Below are 26,631 nucleotides of genomic sequence, written 5' to 3' on the forward strand. Positions count from 1 at the left end.
CTCCTTGGCCGACCGACATTCCCATCTAGCGCCATCTCTTATCTGCAGTCCTCATCCGTGTCATCCATGCGAGCTAATTTTGGATTTCCGCTGGAGGTCGAACGCGATTCCGCGTCTGCACTGATGGTTGTGGTTTCATAGCCCATTGAGGCGTATCAGTTACATGAACCGCGTGGTGTCTGTTCTTTCGGACATGTCCAAAAGAAAAGACACCATGCGGAAACCGCAGCTGTCATACATATACCTTTCCCTTCCTTTCCTTTCTCTCTCCTCCACCTTCAGTTTACATAATATGTATCACAGCAGTGGATTCCACGTTGTCTTTCTTCTTTCGGACATGGTGGAAAGAACAGACACCACGCCCTCATATATAATTCATACATGTAGCTTTATTTGTACTTTAATAATGATTTATTTTCAAAAAATGTTTCACTTACTATTTTGCCCCTTAGTGGTTGAATTTCCAAAAATGCTGAAGCACGAATTTCTTTATTTCTGACTGCGAAACCAAATACCAACGATGACGAGTCAGTCAGTCAGATAGTCATTTGGTCAATTAGGACATTTCCTTTTGTATATACAGAACGTAGATAGGGGTTGCGCTGAAATACTGATTACTCGCGTATCCAAGCACGTAGTGCACATTCCTCCGCCTGTTCTCGGGGCGTCCGTGCGTCGCGCGTAATCTGCCTCGCCGGTCAGCACCAACGCCCACTTGGCGAGAGAGACTAGCTGAGCGACGCTTATTGGCAACTTCTGCTTAATTCTCTTTATTTATACCGTATTATAACCAGTCTAATAAGGGTTAATAGCATCCTTTGGAGCCACGAGACAAGGTTAAACTTACCATTACTACAAAACTAACAATTAACGGCCTGTAACTAAATCGTGCAAGATTAAAAAATTCGACCACTGCTAATAGACAAAACACCGCCTTCATCTGGTTTCTAACAATTTCCGCCAATACTTTCTGCAAAGAGAAAACAGGAAAACAGTTCATAGACAACAAGGGAAAGTAATAATTTTTGATGTCATTATGGAAGAACAGCAACCGTACTTAATCCATACACATTTTAAAAATCGATGTATGTTTGTACGTGAGTGTGTATGTATCTACATTCCACTTCTCCTCCTAAATGACTGGACCGATTTGAACAAAACTTGCTGCACACATCCCTTACTATCAGGCGGCAGTTGCTTTCGGGGTAAGAACTACCTGCCTATCACAGTTTAGGATATATTGCTCCATAAACATTGAAAAACTGCCTCATCAAGCATGACGTTTAATCTTCTTACTTCTGTGCTACTAGGTCTATTTGCAATAGCTGGCCGGTGTGGCCGAGAGGTTATAGGCGCTTCAGTCTGGAACCGTGCGACCGCTACGGTCGCAGGTTCGAATCCTGCCTCGGGCATGGATGTGTGTGATGTCCTTAGGTTAGTTAGGTCTAAGTAGTTCTAAGTTCTAGGGGACTAATGACCTCAGATGTTAGGTCCCATAGTGGTCAGAGCCATTAGAACCATTTTTTGCAATAAATTTCACAAACAGTATTAATATATGATGCTAAATACACATACAAAATTATATCTTAGTACCACACATAGTTTAGGAGATATGTCGTCATAAACGGTGAGATACGTGGAAAAAAGTCACGACATTCATGAAGTTTTAATACATTTATTGTTTACTGCTAAGATAGTCCTACGATCGAGCTGACTTAAGGAAATCGCTGACATTTGGCAGCGCTTTTGACACCTTCAACTGCGAAGTACAGACGGCTGTAGCTGAAAACAATAGCTGCCTATAGAGCTACGAAGAGGCATTGCCGAAGACACTTACAAAATCGGTTGTATACAAGAGAGGCAGCTGTATTTAGACATTTGCACATTATGTATATTTCTTTGTATGACTGTTTCATAATTACAATGATGTTCTCACAAATACATTTAAATGAATTTTTTTGATATGACGCTGTAAACACAGTTCATTTTTTGTTTCCTTTTCTAATAGAAAATTGGGAAAATGAATACTCGGGCAATGCCAAGTTTGTCAGCTAGTTCAAAAATGGTTGAAATGGCTCTGAGCACTATGGGACTTAACTTCTGAGGTCATCAGTTCCCTAGGACTTAGAACTACTTAAACCTAACTAACCTAAGGACATCACACACATCCATGCCCGAGGCAGAATTGGAACCTGCGACCGTAGCGGTCGCGCGGCTCCAGACTGTAGCGCCTAGAACCGCTCGGTCACACCGGCCGGCCTGTCAGCTAGTATTTCAATAAAAAGCAGAATAGATCGCAATAACATTTTTAATTATAATTACCAGTTAGGGTCTCTAAGACCATCTTCAGACCAAGGCTCCAGATGACGTGAGGAGCTGCTGTGTAGCACTGACTAATCCCGTCATTAACTGCAGTCGTCTGAAGCCTTGGTCTGTCGATGCCCTCATAGACCGAAGTCGGTAACCAGAAGTAAAAATAATAAAAAAAACATTATTAAGTCCTGGACTGCTTTTCATTTAAATAAGGCTTGAGAATTAAAGGGGAGAAGCGAAAAGGGAGGGTAGATACATCTGCTCAACGTGTTTTGAAATCTTGTTCGAGGAAACCTGTTGTTTTACGCGAATGATAGTACGTAATACGGATGTGTAGACTACACTTATAGGCTCCATGAAAACAAATGTGTTTCTTTGGCTTCAATCGGGGAACATCAAGTCCACCACTACTATCGAACCGCACCACACGAGCTAATGAATGGCTCCATGCTCCGATATGAAGCCTTCTCCAACGGAACATAAGCATCCTCACTAAACTGAAACATTCTCTAGAATACCATAAAATGACTAAGCAGAATTTCATGTCCTTGGACAGGAATGCACACTCCAATTATTGTACGCTACCGTTATTGGTAAAGCAATTGCACGCCTCTGGAAAGGTCTACATCCTGTCTGTCTGTTTGCAAGTTTATTTACATCAGTTGCTGCGGAACATTTGCCGTTCGAGAACACATTAGAAAACGTAATCAACTCAACCACATACTTTAAGGAGAAAAATGCACACTTGGTAAATATCAGCCTCAGAAATTGATCCCGTGCGTCAAGTTGGCTGATAATTTTGATGGTATGAAGTTACCACTTTCTGAACGCACAGCTTTTAAACTTCGCCCACCGTTCGTTTGTCACGAGCTCCGCCACTTTTCAGTTGCCTAATGCCCAAGCATGGATTACTCATTACTGTACAATGGAGTGACGACCACAGCTCTGCTATTCGTGGGATGTTGAAGGCTTGGGAATTAAAGGGGGGGGGGGGGGTAGAAGAGAAGGTAGATACATCTGCTCAACGTGTTTTCAAATCTTGTTCGAGAAGTTGTCTTGTTTTACGCGTAAAACAGTAAGTAATATGAGTACGAAATACGTCATTCTCACGTACATTTATGTTCAGTATTATTTGTACAACATTGTCCTGTTGATAATCAAAATGAATAAATCTAAGCAACTGAAGAAGTGTTATGAAGTTAATGATTTTCGAATTACAATTTAATAATGCCGGGCACGATGAATAGCGCAACTCCTGCAAATGTACTTCACTTTAACATCAGTTTTAAAATAGGAAGGAAATAACTCGCAGCAGCAATGTTAATAATGAAATAGCGCTACACTACAACTTTAATGACATACTCGTTCGTTTAATTCATTTTCACTGCATTTGTGAATCAGAAAATGACAATGTTCGATATTGCAGTGTCTATGATATTCCGAATTACGATGAAAAATTCCTTTGGACATGCATGCATGTATGTCGTAAATCACGTGTCTACGACCTGTACTCGTACATTCATTAAGTATACTCCCGTGCAGGTGAGACATTTTACTTGGAAACGTTCCTCATATAAGCCTGCATGTCCAAAGGAAGATAGCGTCGTCATTGGGATTCATACAGGCACTGCAATGTCGTCTTTATCGGCCGACACAGGGCAAGCGACATTCAAGTGAAATGTGTCACCTGTACAGGAATATACACAATGGATGTACGAGTACAGGTCGTAGACACATGGTTGACGACATATGGAAATTGCGGTCTGGCCCTGTGTCATGGACGGACAGCCAAATGGTAAGGCGACCGCTCGCGACAGGCCTGAAATACGGGTTCGAGTCCCGATCGGGCACAAATTTTCATTGTCGTCATTCCATTCTACAGTTGATGGCTATCCATAGTCACAATTGCGAATACATTTAATAAAAATGTTCAAAGCTAAGGAATCTCTGGCACAAGCTACAGGTTAGAAACCTTGTACTTTGACACAATGAACACATGAACAAACCATGTTACAATGTCAGAAGTACACAAACCTCTTACTCTCTCCACTGTACAGTATTTTGCATTCGTGCATTATGCGGCTGATGTGGGGCCGAACGAGTGACAACTGGTGCGCTCAGAAGTTGAAAAGCTGTACTTTCAGAAGATTATAACTGTGTTCTATCAGATTTATGAGCCAAATTTTAGCGCAGGATCAATTGCTGTGGCTGTTATCTTGCTAGTGTGCTTTTTTCTCCATATGAGATGAAGTTGGTGCTGTGTCCTTGTTAGACAGAGTACGGGAAGACTAACCCATCATCCCCAGTATGGGCAAAGCCTCTTTCAATCAGACGCCGGAAATTGGTTCTGGCATCCCCAACAGCCAAGACGACTTCTCCACAGCCACGCCAGGAAAGATACTTTTACAATGTCTCTGTTTTCCTGCTGTTAGATTAACGCACTCACTAATCTGTGTTTATTCGGCTAGCAGGGCGAATTATATCTGGAATGTCCTGACATGTCATTAGAAATATTCCAAACAGTAGATCGGTTGCGGGGCGATGTTCAGCTGTCGCTTAAAGTTGATGGTTTTGGCTAGAGAGATAGAACTTTGTCGCCAAGGGAGTGCTGAATACTTTTTCCTCATTGGTTTTCATCCCACTTCAAAATACGACGAGTCGGAGGCATCTTCGTGGTCAGCAGCCTTCATTATTCGATTATGGTGCGAAAGCAAGTTTTCTGATTAGTTATTCACTCACCTTGTGCTGTTCTGCTGAAGATTGCACACGTCAGTTAAGACATCACTTTCTCCAAGCCACGTAAACGTAAAGTTGCACTCAATCAGTTCAAATGGTTCAAATGGCTCTGAGCACTATGGCACTTAACATCTGAGGCCATCAGTCCCCTAGAACTTAGAAATACTTAAACCTAACTAACCTAAGGACATCACACATTTCCATGCCCGAGTCAGGATTCGAACCTGCGACCGTAGCGGTCTTGTGGTTCCAGACTGAAGTGCCTATAACCGCTCGGCCACACTGGCCGGCCAGAATCAGTTCTGTGAGTTAATTATACGAGGGATGTTCGGAAAGTAAGGTCTGACGGGGTGCTAAATGGAAACTACAGTGAAAATCCGACGAAGCTTTGGACAGATGTGTTGGGCAGTGTCTCTAGTGTGCCCATCGATCGCGTCACGTCGCTCTTTTCAGTTCCGAGCGCACAGTGAGAACGTAAAGGTGCCTAGTGATGTGAGATTCCGCCTGATGCCATGCAGCCCACATAGCATAGCTGTCATACGTTTCCTTCTGCATGACAATTCTCGGCCGCACTTTGAAGAGGCAATGAAGATGCTCCTGCAGCGTTTTCGATGGGAAGTGTTTCATCATTCACAATAGAGCCTCTAATTGACTCTCCCTGAGGTTCATCTCTGCTCACATGAACCGCTAGCTATGAAGGCAACGTTCTGGCACAGACAACGAGCCAGTGTAGAGAATTGGCAGGAAGCAGAGGCGGCTTCCTTCTATGACGAGGGTATTGAAAAGTTGGTACAACGCTATCGCATATGTCTAAATCGGAGCAGCGACTACGTAGAGAAGTAGATGGAATGTGTAGCTAACTGTTGCAAATAAAACATGTCTGATTTTCACAGTGGTTTCAATTCTTCAATAGGCCTCGTGGAATGTCTGCAATGAAGTGACGAGGTTGCTGTCGCTACAGCTGAAAATGCAATACATGTTCCGAGTAATACTAGTGCTCGTGAGTTGTCACGAGAATTGTCCACACCATAGTCAACAGTATGGAAAGTTTTGCGATCTGTTTTACACTTGTAGTCGTACAAAATCAGGACGATGCTGAAATCCCATGATCCGCAGTAACGTTCTGAATTTGCTCTTCGGTCTCTAGTACGGGTCGAAGTTCATGACATGTGACCGGGCAATATTCTACGGAGTGACGAAGTACATTTTACACTACAGGGTGCAGTGAACACACAGGACTGCCGAATTTGGGGTACTGTTAAACCGGGTGTTGTACACAAAGAGCCAATACATTTGCCGTATGTGACTCTGTGGTGGGGATTCACGAGCAACTTTATTCTCGGTCCATTAGTCTATGAAGCGAATACGTCCAGAGGGCCTCCCAGGTGTACTGTGATATCTGCAAGTTATCGAGACCCCCTTGTACAACATGAGTCCTGCTTTAGAAGAGCGCAACCGTGTGAAAATCACTGTTTTCATGTAAAATGTGCAACATCCCATGTCGCTACCCCAGTTAAAGTTCTTCCTAATGCAATCTTTTACGAACGTGTTATCTCCAGAGATTTTCCCAAATACATGGCCTGCAAGATCACCTGATCTGTAACCACGTGACTTTTTGGTCTGGGGATATCTAAAAGTACGCGTTCATCAGGCACACGTTCGGTCTCTGCCTGATCTTAAGGCGAATATACCGGTTCTCGTTGCTCAGATTTCATTGAAACTGCTGCGAGCAGCCCTTTATCACGTCGTTTTACGGATGCAGCATCTCGTCGACGTCTCCGAAGCTCATGTTGAACAAACTGCGCAAGCGGCAGTTAGTAACAGAATCAACATTATGTCTTTCTTAGTGGTTTGGCCTTCTCTGTCAAATCCCGTTCCTAATCCATTACATATGGACACGGTTCTATACGTCCTTATTGCATTCACACCGCCATTTATACACCTGGTGGCCAAAATTTGAACTCACGTTTCTCCGATGTAAAACGGTTCCGCATAAACGCATTAGAATATATTCCAAGTTTCGCAGCTATTCGATAATTAAAGCCTGCAATGGACCTCTGCAAGTAGCTGTTCTTTAATTATAACCACACAGTATATTGCCTCTCTAAATTACCCAGGATTCCAAGCACCTTGGTGCACTTTACAAAGAGAAAGGCTTTTCAAGTTCCACAAACTCTACAAACATATCCTGGTTTGTCAGAGTTCATCAGTTGAATATGAGCGAAAGGTATGCATTATTGATTTTGAAACCGAACTGCTTATTTTTCATTCCATCTACAATTGGCTTCTACGCCTCAGTGTATCTAAACAATTCAGAAACGTATGACTCTAACAGCGGAGCGACAACTAGCAAATTGATCTGCTCCCGCTTATTTCCTCAATGTGACGGCATTCTTTTTCATAATGTGTGTACCTCTTAAGCTAGTACAATTCTGGAGACGAGACTCGGCAACGGGTCATAAAAAATTTAAAATATTTAAATTTGCTAGAATTAAAAAAAGAAAATTATGATTAAATGTATACAGTTCGATACTAAGCTAATGAAAATTATGTAAGGTATTCAATAATGACATGGTACTGTCCTCGTTGTCCGCGTCTCAAAGTGAAATACTGCTAAACGTCGATTGGTTCTGCAGGGAATGGATTTTTTTTGGGGGGGGGGGGGGGGAGGAATTGGAAGAAGGGTGTAGAGCAAATGCTGTAACGCTTCATTTTTTATGACGTGAAAGACGGAAAAAAGTTTGTATATAACTTCTGCTCGACATCACCTTCGTCAGAGACAAGTAGAATGCAAGAAGGGTGGACTGTGGTGATGTGAGATGGGGACGGTATCGTGGAACCTTTGTTCGTTGAGATGACAGAGAAACAAATAGTCGGCGTAATCCACACCTTATCTACTCCTCTCACCAGTTTCCAAGACGTGCCGTATTTCCTAGAATGGTGAATCTGAGAGTGCGAGACGGTAACTTTAACGTGACACGGCTACGTGGTTGAAATTATCCTTCGAGGGATGTTGATGGACCGAAGAGTGCTCACAAGCCGCAATCTCGCAGACGCCTCCACTGAACTACACTGAAAAAGCAAGTTTGCTTTTGACTCCATAACTCAGCCGGCTGTATGAGCGATTTCCCGTGGTCAACAGAGTGCTGGGATAGACGTTTCCATAAAAGTAAGGGAACTACCCACGTCATGAAGATGTTAACAAATGCTTTTCAGCATTTTATTTCTTGTTTGTATCGCGACATTTACACTTTGTTTACAAAAATACGCCATAACACTGAACAGGGTGCTGCTACGTCAAAGAACTCAGTCATTCTAAATTTAGACAGAATGCTATATTAACCTTATACTGCAGAAACTACTGCAAATGTTTCTTCATTTCGTTCGTTAGAATCGATGTTTTCAGAAAGCCTTGAACTGTGTCATTTGTGCCTTAAGTAATGAAAAACTGCACCAGTTACTTATTTTTTCATGCTTAGCACGAAGAGTTTCGATAATTTATTCTCATTCGTTTATCTACAATTTTTGGAATGTCTGCATGTGTGATTTCCTGCCTCTCTGGCACCGTAGTTGTCTTTTTGAGGTTAGACTGCAATCCGCAAATCGGACAAATACTGTGCAAGAGAGGCAGAAAATCGCAAACACCACGAAAAACATGTAAATAAATGCAACCGAAAATGAGAATAAATTCACACGTTGTGCTAAGCATGAAAAAATTAGTAACTGGTACTGTTTTTCATTATTTATATGATACGGAAGTGTATGTTGCGTCCAACAAAGGGCGTGTCATTAAAACATACTAGAAATGAGAATGAGAATATCGGAGCCTTTCTCAAAAATAAATAAATAAGTAAATAAAATAAAAAAACCATAAAAATAAAAAAAGTCAACAGAATACTCGACATAGTTCAAAAACCATAGCTTCGCAGCTGGACTTACACTAATGAAGTAACGGTACCTGTACGTAACCTGTATTTGCTTTGCAGACACGTCTAATAATAACAAAAACATACTCAAAACGTCACGTCACGGATTAAATTAAAATATTTCGTAAATGCAGTGTGCCTGACTGTTTTTATGTCATCACCCGTCTGATTGCTTCAATGTGGCCCGCCATGTATTCACTCTTTTGGCGATCTTTTCATCTCAGAGTGGCACTTGCAACCAACGTCGCCGGTTATTTATTGGATATATTCCGATTTCTGTCTCCGTCCTCAACTTTTACCTTCTACCGGCCCCTGTAGTGCCACTGAAGTTATTCGTTGATGTCTTAACACATATCTTATTACCCTGTCCCTTCTTCTTATCAATGTTTCACACATGTTCCTCTCCTTGCCGATTCGGAGAACCTCCTCATCCCTGACTTTATCAGTCCACTTGGTTTTCATCATTCTTCTGTCGCATGACATCTCAAACGCATCGCTTCTCTTCTTTTCTGGCAGTGTTACAGTTTCACTACCATTCAACTCTATGCTCCAAACGTACATACTCAGAAATTTCTTCCTCAGCTAAGGCCAATGTTTGATGCTAGCAGAACTTCTTTCGACCAGGAAAGCCCTCTTCGCCTGTGCTAGTCTGATTTTTATATCCCCCTTGCTTCGTCGGGTGTTATTTTGCTTCCAAGGCAGTAAAACTGTCTGACTTCGTCTACTTCGTTATCTGTCATTTTGATGTTACGTTTATGGGTAATCTCATTTCTGCTATTCCTCATTATTTTCGTCTTCGGTTTACTCTCACTCCATTTTCTGTGCTCATTAGACTGTTCGTTACATTCAACACGTCCTGCATTTCTTCATTAATTTCACAGAGGACAACAATTTCATCAGCGAATGTTATCACTGATATCATTTCATCATAATTTTTAATCTCAATCTCGTAAACTCACATACGGCCGGGAGAGCGGCGTGCTGACCACATGCCCTTCCGTATTCGCATCCAGTGACGGCTATGGGCCGATTGGTACCGTTGGACCTTCATGGCCTATTTGGACGGAGTTTAGTTAGTTCTTTATTGTTAATCTCGCTCTTGAACCCTTATTTTATTTTCATCATTGTTTCATCGATGTATAGCATGAAAAGCAGGGGCAAAAAAACTGCATCCCTGTACTACATAATTTTTTAATAAATTCTAATTAAGATCGCTCTATGCACACTAGTAACAGCTAATTATAGCTTACATGACAGGGCGGCACTGGATCAGAAATTTGGCAACACAATGAGACAAAAACAATAATCTTTATTAATAGTGATGATACCCAAATGTACTTACGTTTGGTAATAGTTTGATGGGTGTCACTTGATATCCTATACGTAATACAATGAAATCTAAGTAGCTTTGCCGTGTCTTGGTAGTTTGTGATTTAGTCATCAGGAGTGAAATTACTATGTAGACATTCATAGTTAGCCGTTCTCGTTGCTCCAAAAATAGCAACTGTTCTCACTGGGTCAGCATGCAACCAGTGACCCCCTCACCCCGCCCCCTCTATCATTTAAAGAAGCGAACTCTCATTTATAAAACAGCTTCAAAAGTCTGTTTACTTTGCAAGTGAGTTAACGTGTTAAATATTTCAAGTTGAACATGTAAGAGCTTTATGGTTTCCTTTAGTTTATCACGCATGTTTGTGACGTCATATCTCCTTAACCACGTGTCGTACAATGATATAATTTTGCAGATATATTCAATGGTATATGTGAATAGTGCCTGCAAAATTTGTTGCGAACGGTGTTAGTAGCAAAGAAGTAATAAATTTAAACATCGTGCTGGATGCGGCAGTTTTACTGTAGGGGCAGCAAAAAAGTGATTAGCGATGAACAATTTTTTTATTTCATCGTTTTCTACGGTTTGCCAGAGGGAAAAAGTTTTGTAAAGGTTATGAATTTGTGTAAAGGTTTTGGAGGTCACTAAGTGCTCTCATTTACAAATACTGGATGGATATAGTCCTGGTAATATGACCCCTGTGAGTTACCCTGCCTCAAGACGTACACACAGTATCTAACTGTGATACTTGTATTACTGTGTTCATATATAGGGTGATAATTATTGGACTATATGAAGTAAAATCATCATAGCTTGCGAATGGTTTGCGGTAGGACGTTCAATCTGCACGGTAGGCTACGGGCCACCATGGGAATTAGCATGGTATGTATGGTTTGGTTTAGCAACAAAGCCCACTTTAATTTGGATAGGTTCGTCAATAAGCAGAATTGGCGCATTTGGGGGACTGTGAATCCGCACTTTGCCATCGAGAAGTCTCTTCACCTTTCAAAAATGGTTCAAATGGCTCTCAGCACTATGGGACTTAGCATCTGAGGTCATCAGTCCCCTAGAACTTAGAACTACTTAAACCGAACTAACCTAAGGACATAACACACACCCATGCCCGAGGCAGGATTCGAACCTACGACCGTAGCGGTCGCGCGGGTCCAGACTGAAGCGCCTAGAACCGCTCGGCCACTCCGGCCGCTACTTCACCTTTAACAGGCGACTGTGAGGTGTGGGATGTCCACTCATAGAATAATCTGTGCAACATTCCTTGATGGCACGGTGACTACCGAACGGTTCGTGAAGGTTTTGGAAGATGATTTCATCCCCATTAAGCGTAGTAACCCTGATTTCGACAAGATGTGGTTCTTGCAAGACGGAGATTGATCCCATCGAACCTGGAGAGTGTTTGATGTCCTGGAGGAGCACCTTGGGGACCGCATTCTGGCTCTGGGGTACCCGGAGGCCACTGGCATGGGCCTCGATTGGCCGCCATATTTTCCGGATCTGAACACATGCGACTCCTTTTTGTGGGTGCTTTATTACAGACAAGTTGTAGAGCAAATACCCCAAAACCGTTGCTGAGTTGAAAACCGCCATTCAGTAGGTCATCCACAGCATCGATGTTCTGACACTTCAACGGGTCATGCAAAATTTCGCTATTCGTCTCTGCCACATGATCGCCAATGATGGTATACACATTGAACATGTCATTAACTAAATCAGAATATCTGCAGTGACGTTTACATGTTGAATAAAGTGTGTTCACATTGTAGTTTGTAACTACACTCCTGGAAATTGAAATAAGAACACCGTGAATTCATTGTCCCAGGAAGGGGAAACTTTATTGACACATTCCTGGGGTCAGATACATCACATGATCACACTGACAGAACCACAGGCACATAGACACAGGCAACAGAGCATGCACAATGTCGGCACTAGTACAGTATATATCCACCTTTCGCAGCAATGCAGGCTGCTATTCTCCCATGGAGACGATCGTAGAGATGCTGGATGTAGTCCTGTGGAACGGCTTGCCATGCCATTTCCACCTGGCGCCTCAGTTGGACCAGCGTTCGTGCTGGACGTGCAGACCGCGTGAGACGACGCTTCATCCAGTCCCAAACATGCTCAATGGGGGACAGATCCGGAGATCTTGCTGGCCAGGGTAGTTGACTTACACCTTCTAGAGCACGTTGGGTGGCACGGGATACATGCGGACGTGCATTGTCCTGTTGGAACAGCAAGTTCCCTTGCCGGTCTAGGAATGGTAGAACGATGGGTTCGATGACGGTTTGGATGTACCGTGCACTATTCAGTGTCCCCTCGACGATCACCAGTGGTGTACGGCCAGTGTAGGAGATCGCTCCCCACACCATGATGCCGGGTGTTGGCCCTGTGTGCCTCGGTCGTATGCAGTCCTGATTGTGGCGCTCACCTGCACGGCGCCAAACACGCATACGACCATCATTGGCACCAAGGCAGAAGCGACTCTCATCGCTGAAGACGACACGTCTCCATTCGTCCCTCCATTCACGCCTGTCACGACACCACTGGAGGCGGGCTGCACGATGTTGGGGCGTGAGCGGAAGACGGCCTAACGGTGTGCGGGACCGTAGCCCAGCTTCATGGAGACGGTTGCGAATGGTCCTCGCCGATTCCCCAGGAGCAACAGTGTCCCTAATTTGCTGGGAAGTGGCGGTGCGGTCCCCTACGGCACTGCGTAGGATCCTACGGTCTTGGCGTGCATCCGTGCGTCGCTGCGGTCCGGTCCCAGGTCGACGGGCACGTGGACCTTCCGCCGACCACTGGCGACAACATCGATGTACTGTGGAGACCTCACGCCCCACGTGTTGAGCAATTCGGCGGTACGTCCACCCGGCCTCCCGCATGCCCACTATACGCCCTCGCTCAAAGTCCGTCAACTGCACATACGGTTCACGTCCACGCTGTCGCGGCATGCTACCAGTGTTAAAGACTGCGATGGAGTTCCGTATGCCACGGCAAACTGGCTGACACTGACGGCGGCGGTGCACAAATGCTGCGCAGCTAGCGCCATTCGACGGCCAACACCGCGGTTCCTGGTGTGTCCGCTGTGCCGTGCGTGTGATCATTGCTTGTACAGCCCTCTCGCAGTGTCCGGAGCAAGTATGGTGGGTCTGACACACCGGTGTCAATGTGTTCTTTTTTCCATTTCCAGGAGTGTAGTTCAACAATAGTCACCCTGTAGCTCTTAATGAGTAGGCTGCGGCAGCATTTCAGATTATTAAATTCAGACAACAGCTGCCTGAAATACTGAAAATCAAATTTTTGCTTACCCCTGAAAGTCGTTAGATAGGCAACCTCCAACTGTGACTGTTCCCCAGGTTAGCCGTAAATGAGCCAGTTTGTACGTGCTGGGAGGGTAGGTAAAGGGCGCGGAGGTTGCGCAGGGCGCTGTTCACGACGTCGCTGCACTCGAGCTGCCGCACGGACGTGCTGGTGCCGGGCGTGTCCTCGGAGGACATGGGCAACATCATCAAGTACGCGTACCTGCGGCGCGCCGACCTCACGCCGGACAACGCGCTGCGCCTGCTCGTCGCGGCCGACTACCTGTGCGTGCTGGGGCTGCTGCGCCTCTGCTGCCAGTACGTCACCAACTCGCTCTCCCCGCACAACTGCCTCGGCGTCATGATCTTCGCCAGGTACTCAGCCCTGCACACCACGTTCAGTAGCGTAAAATTCCACGGAATGAGCGAGTCTGGAGACGGTAGTCGTAGAGAGCTGCTTAGTTTCTGTACTACGTTACGAATGAACAGTACACAACACGGACAAAATCTTCTGGGGTTACGAGCTATGTCACTCCGAACGAAACACTCGAGCTTTCGACGGTTGTTCGTGCCATCCTCATCACGAGTAAGAACCAGTGCCTGCTAGAGCTGGCGTGGTGTCCCACACACAAAGGGTGATTCAGCTGCTCCAAATATGAGCATTACGCAACCCGCAACGCCTTCAAATATCACACGCAAATTTCCATATTTCACTCGCTATATGAAATCTATTAGTCCTATAGAAAAAATGAAGAGAACCTTTCTGTAGCAAAGTTAACTTGTCAAATTTTGTACTGGGATATGTTTTGGTTAGAGGTCGTAATTCTCGAGTTATTCAGGAAAAAATACAAAAGTGTCCTTCAAATGAGTTTTTTCTCTAATAACACGAAAATAATACTCTCCAGCAAAAACGTATCCCAGTACGAAATTTAAGAATATTAAATTTCCTAAAAATAAGTCCTGTTTATTTTTTTTCTTTCTGTATGGCTAATAGTTCGCACATAGCAAGCTAGAGAACATGAAAATCTCGTTGTGATTTTTGAAGGCGTTGCGGGCTGTATAAAACCCCTGAATTTGTGTAGATGCGATTGCAGGGTTTGGAACCTGGCAGAGGGGATGGAAGTGAAGCACGCACAGAAAGCAGAGTTGAGTAACTCGTAGCAGGAGACGTTAACCTCCCACAGTGATACCTCGCCGTGACGTCACCATGATGTGTACATGCCCAGTTTCGACCATTGGGAATGTCTATCGACTTGTGTGATTGTATCGAGTTCTGAGAAGTGAGAGATACCGTATTATACTTAGTGGTATTTGATGGATTGTATGTTATAACTTACATCCTAAGATGTGGTGTTTCAAACTACCAACACATTCAGGATCTCTCGAAAATATATCAGTACCGATACGATTTATTGTTACTAAATACTGACATATCAGCAGTTAAAGCCTTCAGGAGATGTAAATCAAATACTTAGACTTAGGAAATCAGATGCAGTTGGTTCGAAATCTGCTACTCCATTTCTTTTTTTCTTTTTTTTGTAACCTTAGCTTTTCTATGACTTTTTTATTCATTTAATAAAAGTGTATTCTGTAATATTCAACATTAACAGATATAAGACTGCTCTCTCCCTAGAGTGAGCAGTCACTGTCAATCATTTGCAAATTATGCATGAAACACGGAAGCGACAGTAAATATTCGAAACACATCGATCATCCAGTAAAATAAACTACAACTCAGAATACAATGTTTAGAAAAGACTGAAACACTTGAAAATAAATTGAGAGGCGACTTAGTCTCAGCCGTCTATGAAGTATAAAAGAAAATTTAGAAGCTAGTTATTTTAAGGAAACTTCTTTTCCAAACAAGAACATCTTCAAATAAAGTACATGTGCTGACAGAATATATGCTGGTACCTGTACAGCGGCGCTAACCATAGCGTGTAAAACTTCACCTCGCCGGATGTGCAGGATGCGTCTGGGCCAAGGCTCGACATGTCCCGTCTTTGCTCGTTCCTTCCCAGAAGGACTCGGTACAGCGCTACATTTAAATCAGTATTGCGTTGCGGCATTTTGCGGTCGGTATAGCCCTCTTCAGTTCGGCAGAATTGTGTTGACAACGCTGTTTACCCTTTTCTATTTGTTCCTGGTATAAAGGACGTTTACAGGCCCATTGACTGTTTGCACAAAAAGAGGCATTCTAGCGATCTGTTCTCACAAGCCTTTAACAAATAATGGGAATGACAAAACAGAGGGATGAGAATTCTCAATACATATTACGCAGTTGCGTATGCGAAGGGTGCAGCAAATTTGCTATGGAACGATGTTACAATACCAAGCAGAAGGAATTTAAAGATTTAGTTGACAATGAAAGAGCAAATAATTACGACGATCGGCAGATAGTATTCATTGTTCTGTATATTACGAAGCACTTTGTGCTAAATTTGCAGGCATGCTGTACAGGGTTATTACAAATGATTGAAGCGATTTCACAGCTCTACAATAACTTTATTATTTGAGATATTTTCAAAATGCTTTGCACACACATACAAAAACTCAAAAAGTTTTTTTAGGCACTCACAAATGTTCGATATGTGCCCCTTTAATGATTCGGCAGACATCAAGCCGATAATCAAGTTCCTCCCACACTCGGCGCAGCATGTCCCCATCAATGAGTTCAAAAGCATCGTTGATGCGAGCTCGCAGTTCTGGCACGTTTCTTGGTAGAGGAGGTTTAAACACTGAATCTTTCACATAACCCCACAGAAAGAAATCGCATGGGGCTAAGTCGGGAGAGCGTGGAGGCCATGACATGAATTGCTGATCATGATCTCCACCACGACCGATCCATCGGTTTTCCAATCTCCTGTTTAAGAAATGCCGAACATCATGATGGAAGTGCGGTGGAGCACCATCCTGTTGAAAGATGAAGTCGGCGCTGTCGGTCTCCAGTTGTGGCATGAGCCAATTTTCCGCGGGCTACGCGTGAAACTTGCCCGCACGCGTTCAACCGTTTCTTCGCTCACTGCAGGCCGACCCGTTGATTTCCCCTTACAGACGCATCCACAAGCTTTAAACTGCGCATACCATCGCCGAATGGAGTTAGCAGTTGGTGGAACTTTGTTGAACTTCGTCCTGAAGTGTCGTTGCACTGTTATGACTGACTGATGTGAGTGCATTTCAAGCACGACATACGCTTTCTCGGCTCCTGTCGCCATTTTGTCTCACTGCGCTCTCGTGCGCTCTGACGGCAGAAACCTGAAGTGCGGCTTCAGCCGAACAAAACTTTATGAGTTTTTCTACGTATCTGTAGTGTGTCGTGACCATATGTCAATGAATGGAGCTACAGTGAATTTATGAAATCGCTTCAATCATTTGTAATAGCCCTGTACTTGGAGAAACTGGCGGTATGAACAGTAAAATTTCTGACGTCGCATGCATTATTCAAACAGTTTTCGATGGAACTGAACGAAGAATATGGAGACCCAATATATTACTACAAATCACATTGTCTGCCTGGAAAGATTTTTCGATTTACAACTCGATACTACTGAATTTATGAAGGAAAAAGGAGTACAGGAAGGAAAATTAGACCATCCGGAATGGATTGCAGATTTCGGATTTTACGTGAACTTGACTGCACACTGCCTACAGCAAGACAATGAAAGGTGAGAAACAATTTCTTTCTGATTTGATGGGGGTGCATTTAAAAAGAAAATTGCGTTCTAGAAAGGATACATTCTGCCAAACGCAATCCAATTCCACTGCCGTTAAAGAAGACGCGAGGCCTGAAGAATTCATTGTAGCCTTGAAAGAATTACGATGATAGTTTCCTAAACGTTTTGAAGACACTGCAGTCTTAATCTCTTTTGGAGCTGTTTTCGAGACACTCTGCCGTTTCACTTGAAAGCGCTCCTGTGCAAGTGCAAATGTAACTGATTGACCTGCTAGGTAATTCCTGTTTTCATGACAAATCGTTTTACGTTAAAACTGTGCAGGTCGTCTTCGTTACTTTCCTTAGAGTTTCCACGTCTCCATAACGAGGTTGCAAAAGTGTTACAATATTTCGATGACATATTTGTGTGAAGGACCTTTTTCCGTTTATGAAACTATTAAGTTACGATCACGTGGCAACCCGAGTGCGAAAATCTATGAAATTGTCTGTGTCTGTCGGTATGCTGAAGGTATTCATGTATAATTCTAATTTCTTTCTAGACGGCTGCAGATCATCATTGGTGTCTGTTCTTTCAGACATGTCCGAAAGAACAGACACCATATCCATATAAGTATTTTTAAGGTACTTGTCTACCGTTCAACTCTCGAACATTGCGCGGGAAAAACGTGCGAAGTATGATTTCTCTTATTTTATTATGCTGATCATTTCTCCCTGTGTAGGTGGGTGCAAAAAAATATTTTCACACTCTGAGGAGAAAGATGGTGACTGAAATTTCATGAGAAGGTCCTGCCGCTCAGGAAAAACGCCTTTGGTTTAGTGACTGCCACTCCAATTTGTGTGATATATCCGTGGCACTCTCTCCCCTATTTCGTGATAATACCAAACGAGCTATCTTTCTTGGAACTTTTTCCAAGTCCTCGTCAGTCCTATCAGATGCAGATCCCGCACCGTACAGCAATACTCCAGAAGAGGGAGGACAAGCGTAGTGTACGCCTCTTTAGTAAGCTTGTTACATTTTCGAAGTGTTCTGCCAATCAATCGGAGCCTTTGGTTTGCTTTCTCCACAACATTATCCATGTTATCCATGTGATCGTTCCAATTTAAGTTGTTCATGGTTGGGATCCCTAAGTATTTAGTTGAATTTGCAGCCATTAAAATTGTGTGTTTTATCATGTAACAAAAATTTCGCGGATTCCTTTTGGTACTCATGTGGATGACTTCACACTTTTCATTTTTTAAAGACAGTTGTCAGTCTCCCCCCCCCCCCCCCCCCCCAATACCGATATCTTGTCTAAAATCGCTTTGGAATTTTTTATCATGTGATGACTTTATAAGACGGCAAATTACAGTATCATCTGAACAATGTAAGCGGACTGTTCAGATTGTCTCCTGGATTGTTTCTGTAGTTCAGGAACAACAGACGGCCTCTAACATTTCCTTGGGGAAAGCCAGATATTACTTCTGTTTTATCGATGGCTTTCCGTCAGTTATTACGAACTGTAACCTTTGTGACATGAAATCACGAATCCAGTCATACAACTGAGACGATACTACATAGGCACGCAATTGATTACTAGTCGCTTGTGAGGAACGGTGTCAAAAGCCTTCTGGAAACCTAAAAATATGGAATAAATTTGACGTACCGTGTCGATAGCACTCATTACTTGGTGAGCATAAAGAGTTAGCTGTGTTTCACAAGAACGATATTCTCTGAATCCGTGTTGCCTATTTGTCTATAAATAGTTTTCTTTGAGGTGATATGTAATGTACGAGCACAGCCTCCATGATACTGAAAATTTGTTTTGTTTATGAACTTCCTTGTTACGAAATGTGAAATATAAAACCAAATTATGGGCAGTGCACCTACACTCCAGACAGCGTGCCATGGCAATGGGGGAAATGTGCAGCGAGGTTGAGCGCTATGGCACACGTGCCAGGACACGGCTAAAATACTGAATACTTTGCCACCCCTGCTGTACTGGAATATTCCTGCTATAAATTTTGTCATTGTTTCATTTAAGAGGCCTATTCGGAAAGTAAGGTCCGATCGGTCACAAAATGGAAACAACTGTGAAAATCAAACATGTTTTATTTGCAACAGTTAGCTACACCTTCCAGCTACTTCTGTACATAGTCGCTGCTCCGATTTAGATATTTGTCGTAGCATTGTACCAACTTTTTAATACCTTCGTCATAGAAAGAAGCCGCCTGTGGTTCCTACCAATTCTCTACGCTGATCTACAGCTCGTTGTCTGTGCCAGAACGTTGTCTTCATAGCTAGCGGCTCATGTGAGTAGAAATGAAACTCAGGGAGAGTCAGTTACGGGCTCTATTGTGAGTGATCAAACACTTACCATCGAAAACGCTGCAGGAGCACCTTTATTGCCCCTTCAGAGCGCGACCGAGAACTGTCATGCAAAAGGAATCGTATGATAGTTATGTTGTGTGGGCTGCATGGCATCAGGCGAAATCTCACACCAGGCCACCATACTTGGAGGGAGACACCATTGTTCTAAGCATCTTAACGTGCTCACTGCGCGCTCAGAACTGAAAAGAGCGACGTGACGCGATCGATGGGCATACTAGAGACACTGCCCAACACATCTGTGGAAAGATTAATCGGATTTCTACAGCGGACCCCATCGGACCTTGCTTTCCGAATAGCTCTCGTAGTTCCATGCGGCACCTGTTGTGATGTACTCGTAGAGTCGTCTGCTGACAAACTGCAACCGGTGCACGCCACTCAAGGAGTGCCTCAACAAATAATAAAATATTACACAAATAATTAATTTAATACAGATCATCATATACACTCCTGGAAATTGAAATAAGAACACCGTGAATTCATTGTCCCAGGAAGGGGAAACTTTATTGACACATTCCTGGGGTCAGATACATCACATGATCACACTGACAGAACTACAGGCACATAGACACAGGCAACAGAGCATGCACAATGTCGGCACTAGTACAGTATATATCCACCTTTCGCAGCAATGCAGGCTGCTATTCTCCCATGGAGACGATCGTAGAGATGCTGGATGTAGTCATGTGGAACGGCTTGCCATGCCATTTCCACCTGGCGCCTCAGTTGGACCAGCGTTCGTGCTGGACGTGCAGACCGCGTGAGACGACGCTTCATCCAGTCCCAAACATGCTCAATGGGGGACAGATCCGGAGATCTTGCTGGCCAGGGTAGTTGACTTACACCTTCTAGAGCACGTTGGGTGGCACGGGATACATGCGGACGTGCATTGTCCTGTTGGAACAGCAAGTTCCCTTGCCGGTCTAGGAATGGTAGAACGATGGGTTCGATGACGGTTTGGATGTACCGTGCACTATTCAGTGTCCCCTCGACGATCACCAGTGGTGTACGGCCAGTGTAGGAGATGGCTCCCCACACCATGATGCCGGGTGTTGGCCCTGTGTGCCTCGGTCGTATGCAGTCCTGATTGTGGCGCTCACCTGCACGGCGCCAAACACGCATACGACCATAATTGGCACCAAGGCAGAAGCGACTCTCATCGCTCAAGACGACACGTCTCCATTCGTCCCTCCATTCACGCCTGTCGCGACACCACTGGAGGCGGGCTGCACGATGTTGGGGCGTGAGCGGAAGACGGCCTAACGGTGTGCGGGACCGTAGCCCAGCTTCATGGAGACGGTTGCGAATGGTCCTCGCCGATACCCGAGGAGCAACAGTGTCCCTAATTTGGTGGGAAGTGGCGGTGCGGTCCCCTACGGCACTGCGTAGGATCCTACGGTCTTGGCGTGCATCCGTGCGTCGCTGCGGTCCGGTCCCAGGTCGACGGGCACGTGCACCTTCCGCCGACCACTGGCGACAACATCGATGTACTGTGGAGACCTCACGCCCCACGTGTTGAGCAATTCGGCGGTACGTCCACCCGGCCTCCCGCATGCCCACTATACGCCCTCGCTCAAAGTCCGTCAACTGCACATATGGTTCACGTCCACGCTGTCGCGGCATGCTACCAGTGTTAAAGACTGCGATGGAGCTCCGTATGCCACGGGAAACTGGCTGACACTGACGGCGGCGGTGCACAAATGCTGCGCAGCTAGCGCCACTCGACGGCCAACACCGCGGTTCCTGGTGTGTCCGCTGTGCCGTGCGTGTGATCATTGCTTGTACAGCCCTCTCGCAGTGTCCGGAGCAAGTATGGTGGGTCTGACACACCGGTGTCAATGTGTTCTTTTTTCCATTTCCAGGAGTGTACATAGAAATGACAAATTTCTGTGATGTTTATACACTATTCTTATTATAATATGACAGTAGTTCAATAAGTAATGCAACATTTTTTTTAAACCAGGTTAATTTTATTCAGGATTCCAATACGCATATTATTTTCCACTCTTTTGGCTACAAAATCCAATTTTTCGACATAATATCCGTTCAAAGCGACTATCTTAAGCAACCTCACTGGGAGGGCCTGTATGTCTGCATGGTACCACTTCTTTAGTCGACGTCAGAGCCAGTTCCTTGCTTCATATATAACCTCCATCCACACAGTAGTTTCCACGGAACGTGCCCTTCATTGGGCCAAACAGTTGGCAGTCGGAATGTGCGGGATCTGACTGTAGGGTGGATAAGGAAGTACAGTCCAGTGAACATTTGTGAACTCTTTTCGCGTGTGCAGATTTCTGTGAGACCTTTGCAGTGAGGTGTTTATTTATGATCCGTCGATCACCTCGAATGAGAGCGTTCGCCAGTTCCAACTGCAAGAGTCACAGCTGAGTGCGGCCGGGCGGCAATGGAGAGATTTGCGCGACCTTGTTGGATGGTGACGGAAGCTTTGCCGAGCGGATCACCGTGCTTTTGTTCACTGCCCGGTCTCAGTAGAGATTTTGCAGGCGCCTATGACTATCTGTAATGCTCTGGTTTTTGGCCAAAAGAATTAGCGATAGCTTTTTGCCTGGTACGCACTTCTGTTACAGATGCCATTTTGAAGGCTACGTATAGCGTCCACATCTATCGGAACTCCGTGAAAACGTAAGGGCTGAAGCTGGAATATTCCACGATGTCCCACAGCAAGTTCTGCATTTGTTCAATCGAAACTGGCTGAGAAAAATAATTTACTGCATTTCTTATTGAACACACCTCTACACTTACTTGATTCATAAAGGGCAAGGATACAGAAAACTTCGCACCTTCAGTGTTTACGAGAAAAATTTAATTGAGCTAAAGTCCGTACCCTCACACTACTTCTTCCATTTTACTGTGCCTAAACTAAAACGAATACCAATGTTTGGCCGACCGAAGTGGCCAAGAGGTTCTAGGCGCTTCAGTCTGGAGCCGCGCGACCGCTACGGTCGCAGGTTCGGATCCCGCCTCGGGCATGGATGTGACTGTAGGGTGGATAAGGAAGTACAGTCCAGTGAACCTTTGTGAACTCTTTTCGCATGTGCAGATTTCTGTGAGACCTTTGCAGTGAGGTGTTTATTTATGATCTGTCGATCACCTCGAATGAGAGCGTTCGCCAGTTCCAACTGCAAGAGTCACAGCTGAGTGCGGCCGGGTTAGTTAGGTTAGGTTTAAGTAGTTCTAAGTTCTAGGGGACTGATGACCTCAGATGTTAAGTCCCATAGTGCTCAGAGCCATTTGAACCATTTGAACCAATGTTTGGTTCGAAGAGCGCTTACAGACGCTATTGGCTGTTGTGTCACGTGTTACGTTGCCCTCGCTACTGTGCGTTGCCTCACCGCCCGGTTTCTCACCGCAACTTAACGGCACGCGTGCAGGGACCACTTCTGCGAGGAGCTGGAGAAGACTGCGCGGCTGTACACGCTGCGGAACTTCGTGCGCGTGGCGGCGGACAGCGACGAGGTGCTGCAGCTGCCGGCCAACGAGCTGCGCGCACTGCTCGCCGACGACGACCTCAACCTGCGCTCCGAGGAGGCGGCGTGGGAGTGCGTGCTGCGCTGGATGCAGCACGACCCGGCCGGCCGCCGCGAGCACCTGCTGCCGCTGCTGCGCGCCGTGCGCCTCGGCCTGCTCGACACCAAGTACTTCCTCGAGAAGGTAGGCGGCCGCTCGCGACGGTTTAGCCCGCGTGGCACCAGCTAAACTACTCATACAAACTACTACACTACATGCATATCTGAAGACTTTCTTTCTTCTTCTTTCGCCTTTGCCCCGCATCGGTGCAGGGCTGGCATGGTTATAAACGGATTTGGCATGCTCAGTTCTGTCACCACCCCATTACCCCCTCCTCCACCCCCCCCCCTCCCCACAGGGAAGGAACATGTGTACCTCAACTATCTGTCCATTATACATGTGCAAATGCTAAATGTTTTGAATCGTGTAACTGATTAGGGACATGGGTACCCCCATGGTATACACCTATAGAATATAGGAAGGTACCTGAAAACCGTATCCGGGCTGGTTGTCACTCCGACTCTCGTCGTTAATCCACAGTGTGGTTTTGATCTGGGCCCGGCGCATCTCCCTGGCCCGGAAGCGGCGCTTTAACACAAATAGCCTCTTGCAGTTGCTTTACGATCGTTTAAGGTATTTTAAAACCGTCTGACAACCCTCGTCTCTCCGTGCACAGGTACTCTATCTCCCACTTTCTCCTTCGCCCTTCATTTCACCTCTTACCCTTTACTGCATCTCATTTCCTGCTTACCCTTCCTTCTCCTACTTTGCATTCGCCTTTCACTACCTTCACTCATCTTCGCCGCCGCCTCCCCATCTTCCTCCACCCCCTTCTACCTACACACCATTTAGACCTTCAACTCCATCACTACTCCTTCATTTTACTTAAATATTACATAAATACATCGCAGCCGGCCGCTGTGGCCAAGCGGTTCGAGGCGCTTCAGTTCGGAACTGAGCTGCTGCTGTGGTCGCAGGTTCGAACCCTGTCTCGGGCATGGGTGTGATGTCCTTAGGTAAGTTAGGTTTAAGTAGTTCTAAGTCTAGGGGACTGATGACCTCAGATGTTAACTCCCATAGTGCTTAGAGCCATTTGAACCACAAAACATCGCAGTGTAATTAAGCGATATAATACATGTACGACAAACTACATACGAAGAGCTATTTTTAGATTAAGTTGAAAATTGGCTGCTCTTCTGAGTAAATGAACTGCTAGTACAGCCCTCATTTATTGAATCTATGCCTTGTTATAATCAAACTCAAGATTCAACTCATCTGTTTTTGTAACACTATCTGACTTCGATTACGATAAAGGATAGTAAAAGGGTAGCTCACAATTACGTAGATTGTGCAACTTAGTGAAAGCCAGGCGTAGTATGAGTATCTGGAAACCAATGAATAGGGAGCTAACGTGTAGCACCCTACCAAAATAAATAACTAGGAAACATTTCCAACCTGACGTCATTTATAAAGAGAAAAAAGCACAATTGCAAGTTATCAGCCCCAGCAATAGACCCAGTGGTCAAAATTTGGTCCATAATTCTGATAGTACGGATTTACGACCTTCTGAATGCATAGCTTTTAAACTTTCCAGCCCACTGGTTGCTTGTCATTCACTCTACCCCACTGCAGCCGCCTGACTCCAGAGTACAATGTATTTCCTGTTGTCAGCTTGTTGAAAGTGAGGGACACGAATTCCGAAATCTTCTTCGATAAGACATGTTTTTTGTATGAGAAAAATAAGTAAGTAATATGTGTACGTAATATGTCATCCTCATGCACATGTAAATGCAATACTATTTCAACAGTATTTTCGATTGATATTCTGCAGCTGTATATACGTCTCAAAATGAAAATCAGTAAACCTAAGAAACTGAAGAATTATTAGGAAACGTAGTTAATGATTTTAGATTTACAATTTAATCATGTCAATTACATTTAACAACAGCGCATCTCGTGCAAATATACTTAATTTTAACAGTGCCATCGTTAAAATCCAAAGAAAATAACACACAACAGTGGTATTAATAATTAAATAACACTACACTACTTGTTTAATAGACACTCATTTGTTCCACTCGCTTACCCAGCATTTAAGAATCACAACATAAAAATGTTAAAAGCAAAAACATCACTGGCCTCAGCTATGCGATTGACAACCGGTGCGCGTGAATATTTAAAACGTGTACTTTCAGAAGATCATAACAGCATACTACCAGAATTACGGTTCACATTTTCGCGGGGGTTCGATTTCAAGAGCTGGTATCTTGAAAGTGTGCTTCTTCCTCCTTAAAATAAGAGATCAAGATGGTGATGTTGAAATGTCCCCTTTGAAAAATTATACAAGATTGTGCTTAAACTGACACACAATATTTTTTTGCGCAACGCAATCTGACTTTCAATAATCCCTACAAAATAATGGCCCTGTCTAACATTAACCTATACCTTTCACAAATCACTTACCTCACAAAAATCTTCGTTACTCGAACTACTGCAATACAGCGAGCGCCACTACTGCCAGCTAAATAAAAGATTCAAACTACGGAAGGCACTAACTACTGATAGGCCTAGTTAGCAAATGAAAGATTTTAATAGAGAACAAACAATGTATTTACCTTAATAGTCACAATATATATAGCAGTTCATGACATCCATTCTTACAAATGTACTGTTTCTGATGGACACACCTCCAGATTATCCATTTTCAAAAATCCGCCACCTCACTTCCCCACATCCACCACTGCTGGCGGCTCACCTCAACTGCGCAACGCTACGCGCTGTTAACAGCCAACTGCCCAACACTACAATGGCAGACAACAATGCAAACTAACCACAGACTGCACACGGCACAGCCAGTGATTTTCATACAGAGCGCTACGTGGCGTTACCAATAATAAAACCTAAACAGCCTACTTACAATGTTTTCTTGTAAGCATAATAATGTCCAACTTATAGCTGGCACCGTGAAATGGCGACCGAGACCCCACTCTGTAATTGCAATGGTCACTTATGAAAAGTGAATAACTGCTGGCAGTACGTCTTAAAATAATTTTAATAAGGTGCAGTACCAAGGCTTGAAAGTACATGACCTACTAAGCAATATAGATACGTCGACGAAACGCTTTCTGTAGTTCAGCGTGAACATGAACAAAAAAATATTTCGTAGCTTCAGCCACAGTTTTTCTTCATTCAGCGCTCACCGTTAAGATCTGCTTTCACAGCTGGAACTGTATGAGATGAACGGGGTACTTATTATCACAAACAGGGGAAACCCATTTGAGAACTGAAATCCTTCATGTGCTTTGTGAAGTGCAAGTGTTAGGTAGAAATGGTGCAACTTACCACACATGAGCAAAGCATATCTCAAAATTAAGTAAATATTCAATAAATGACTTACGAAAGATGGAATGAGAAACTGCATATGGACTCTAATCTATAAATAT

General features: G+C 44.3%; 1 protein-coding gene across 1 annotated transcript in view; it reads left to right on the top strand.

The window, feature by feature from the left end:
- The window catches only part of LOC126156678 (kelch-like protein 10), a 147,093-nt gene that overhangs the window by 29,405 nt on the left and 91,057 nt on the right, over positions 1-26,631 (top strand). Inside the window, exons 3-4 of the mRNA XM_049916326.1 lie at positions 13,746-13,997; positions 23,053-23,332. Of these exons, the coding sequence (XP_049772283.1) occupies positions 13,746-13,997; positions 23,053-23,332 (532 nt within the window). The remainder of the gene's footprint in view (positions 1-13,745; positions 13,998-23,052; positions 23,333-26,631) is intronic.

Source organism: Schistocerca cancellata, chromosome 2 (assembly GCF_023864275.1).
Source record: "Schistocerca cancellata isolate TAMUIC-IGC-003103 chromosome 2, iqSchCanc2.1, whole genome shotgun sequence".
NCBI lineage: Eukaryota > Metazoa > Arthropoda > Insecta > Orthoptera > Acrididae > Schistocerca > Schistocerca cancellata.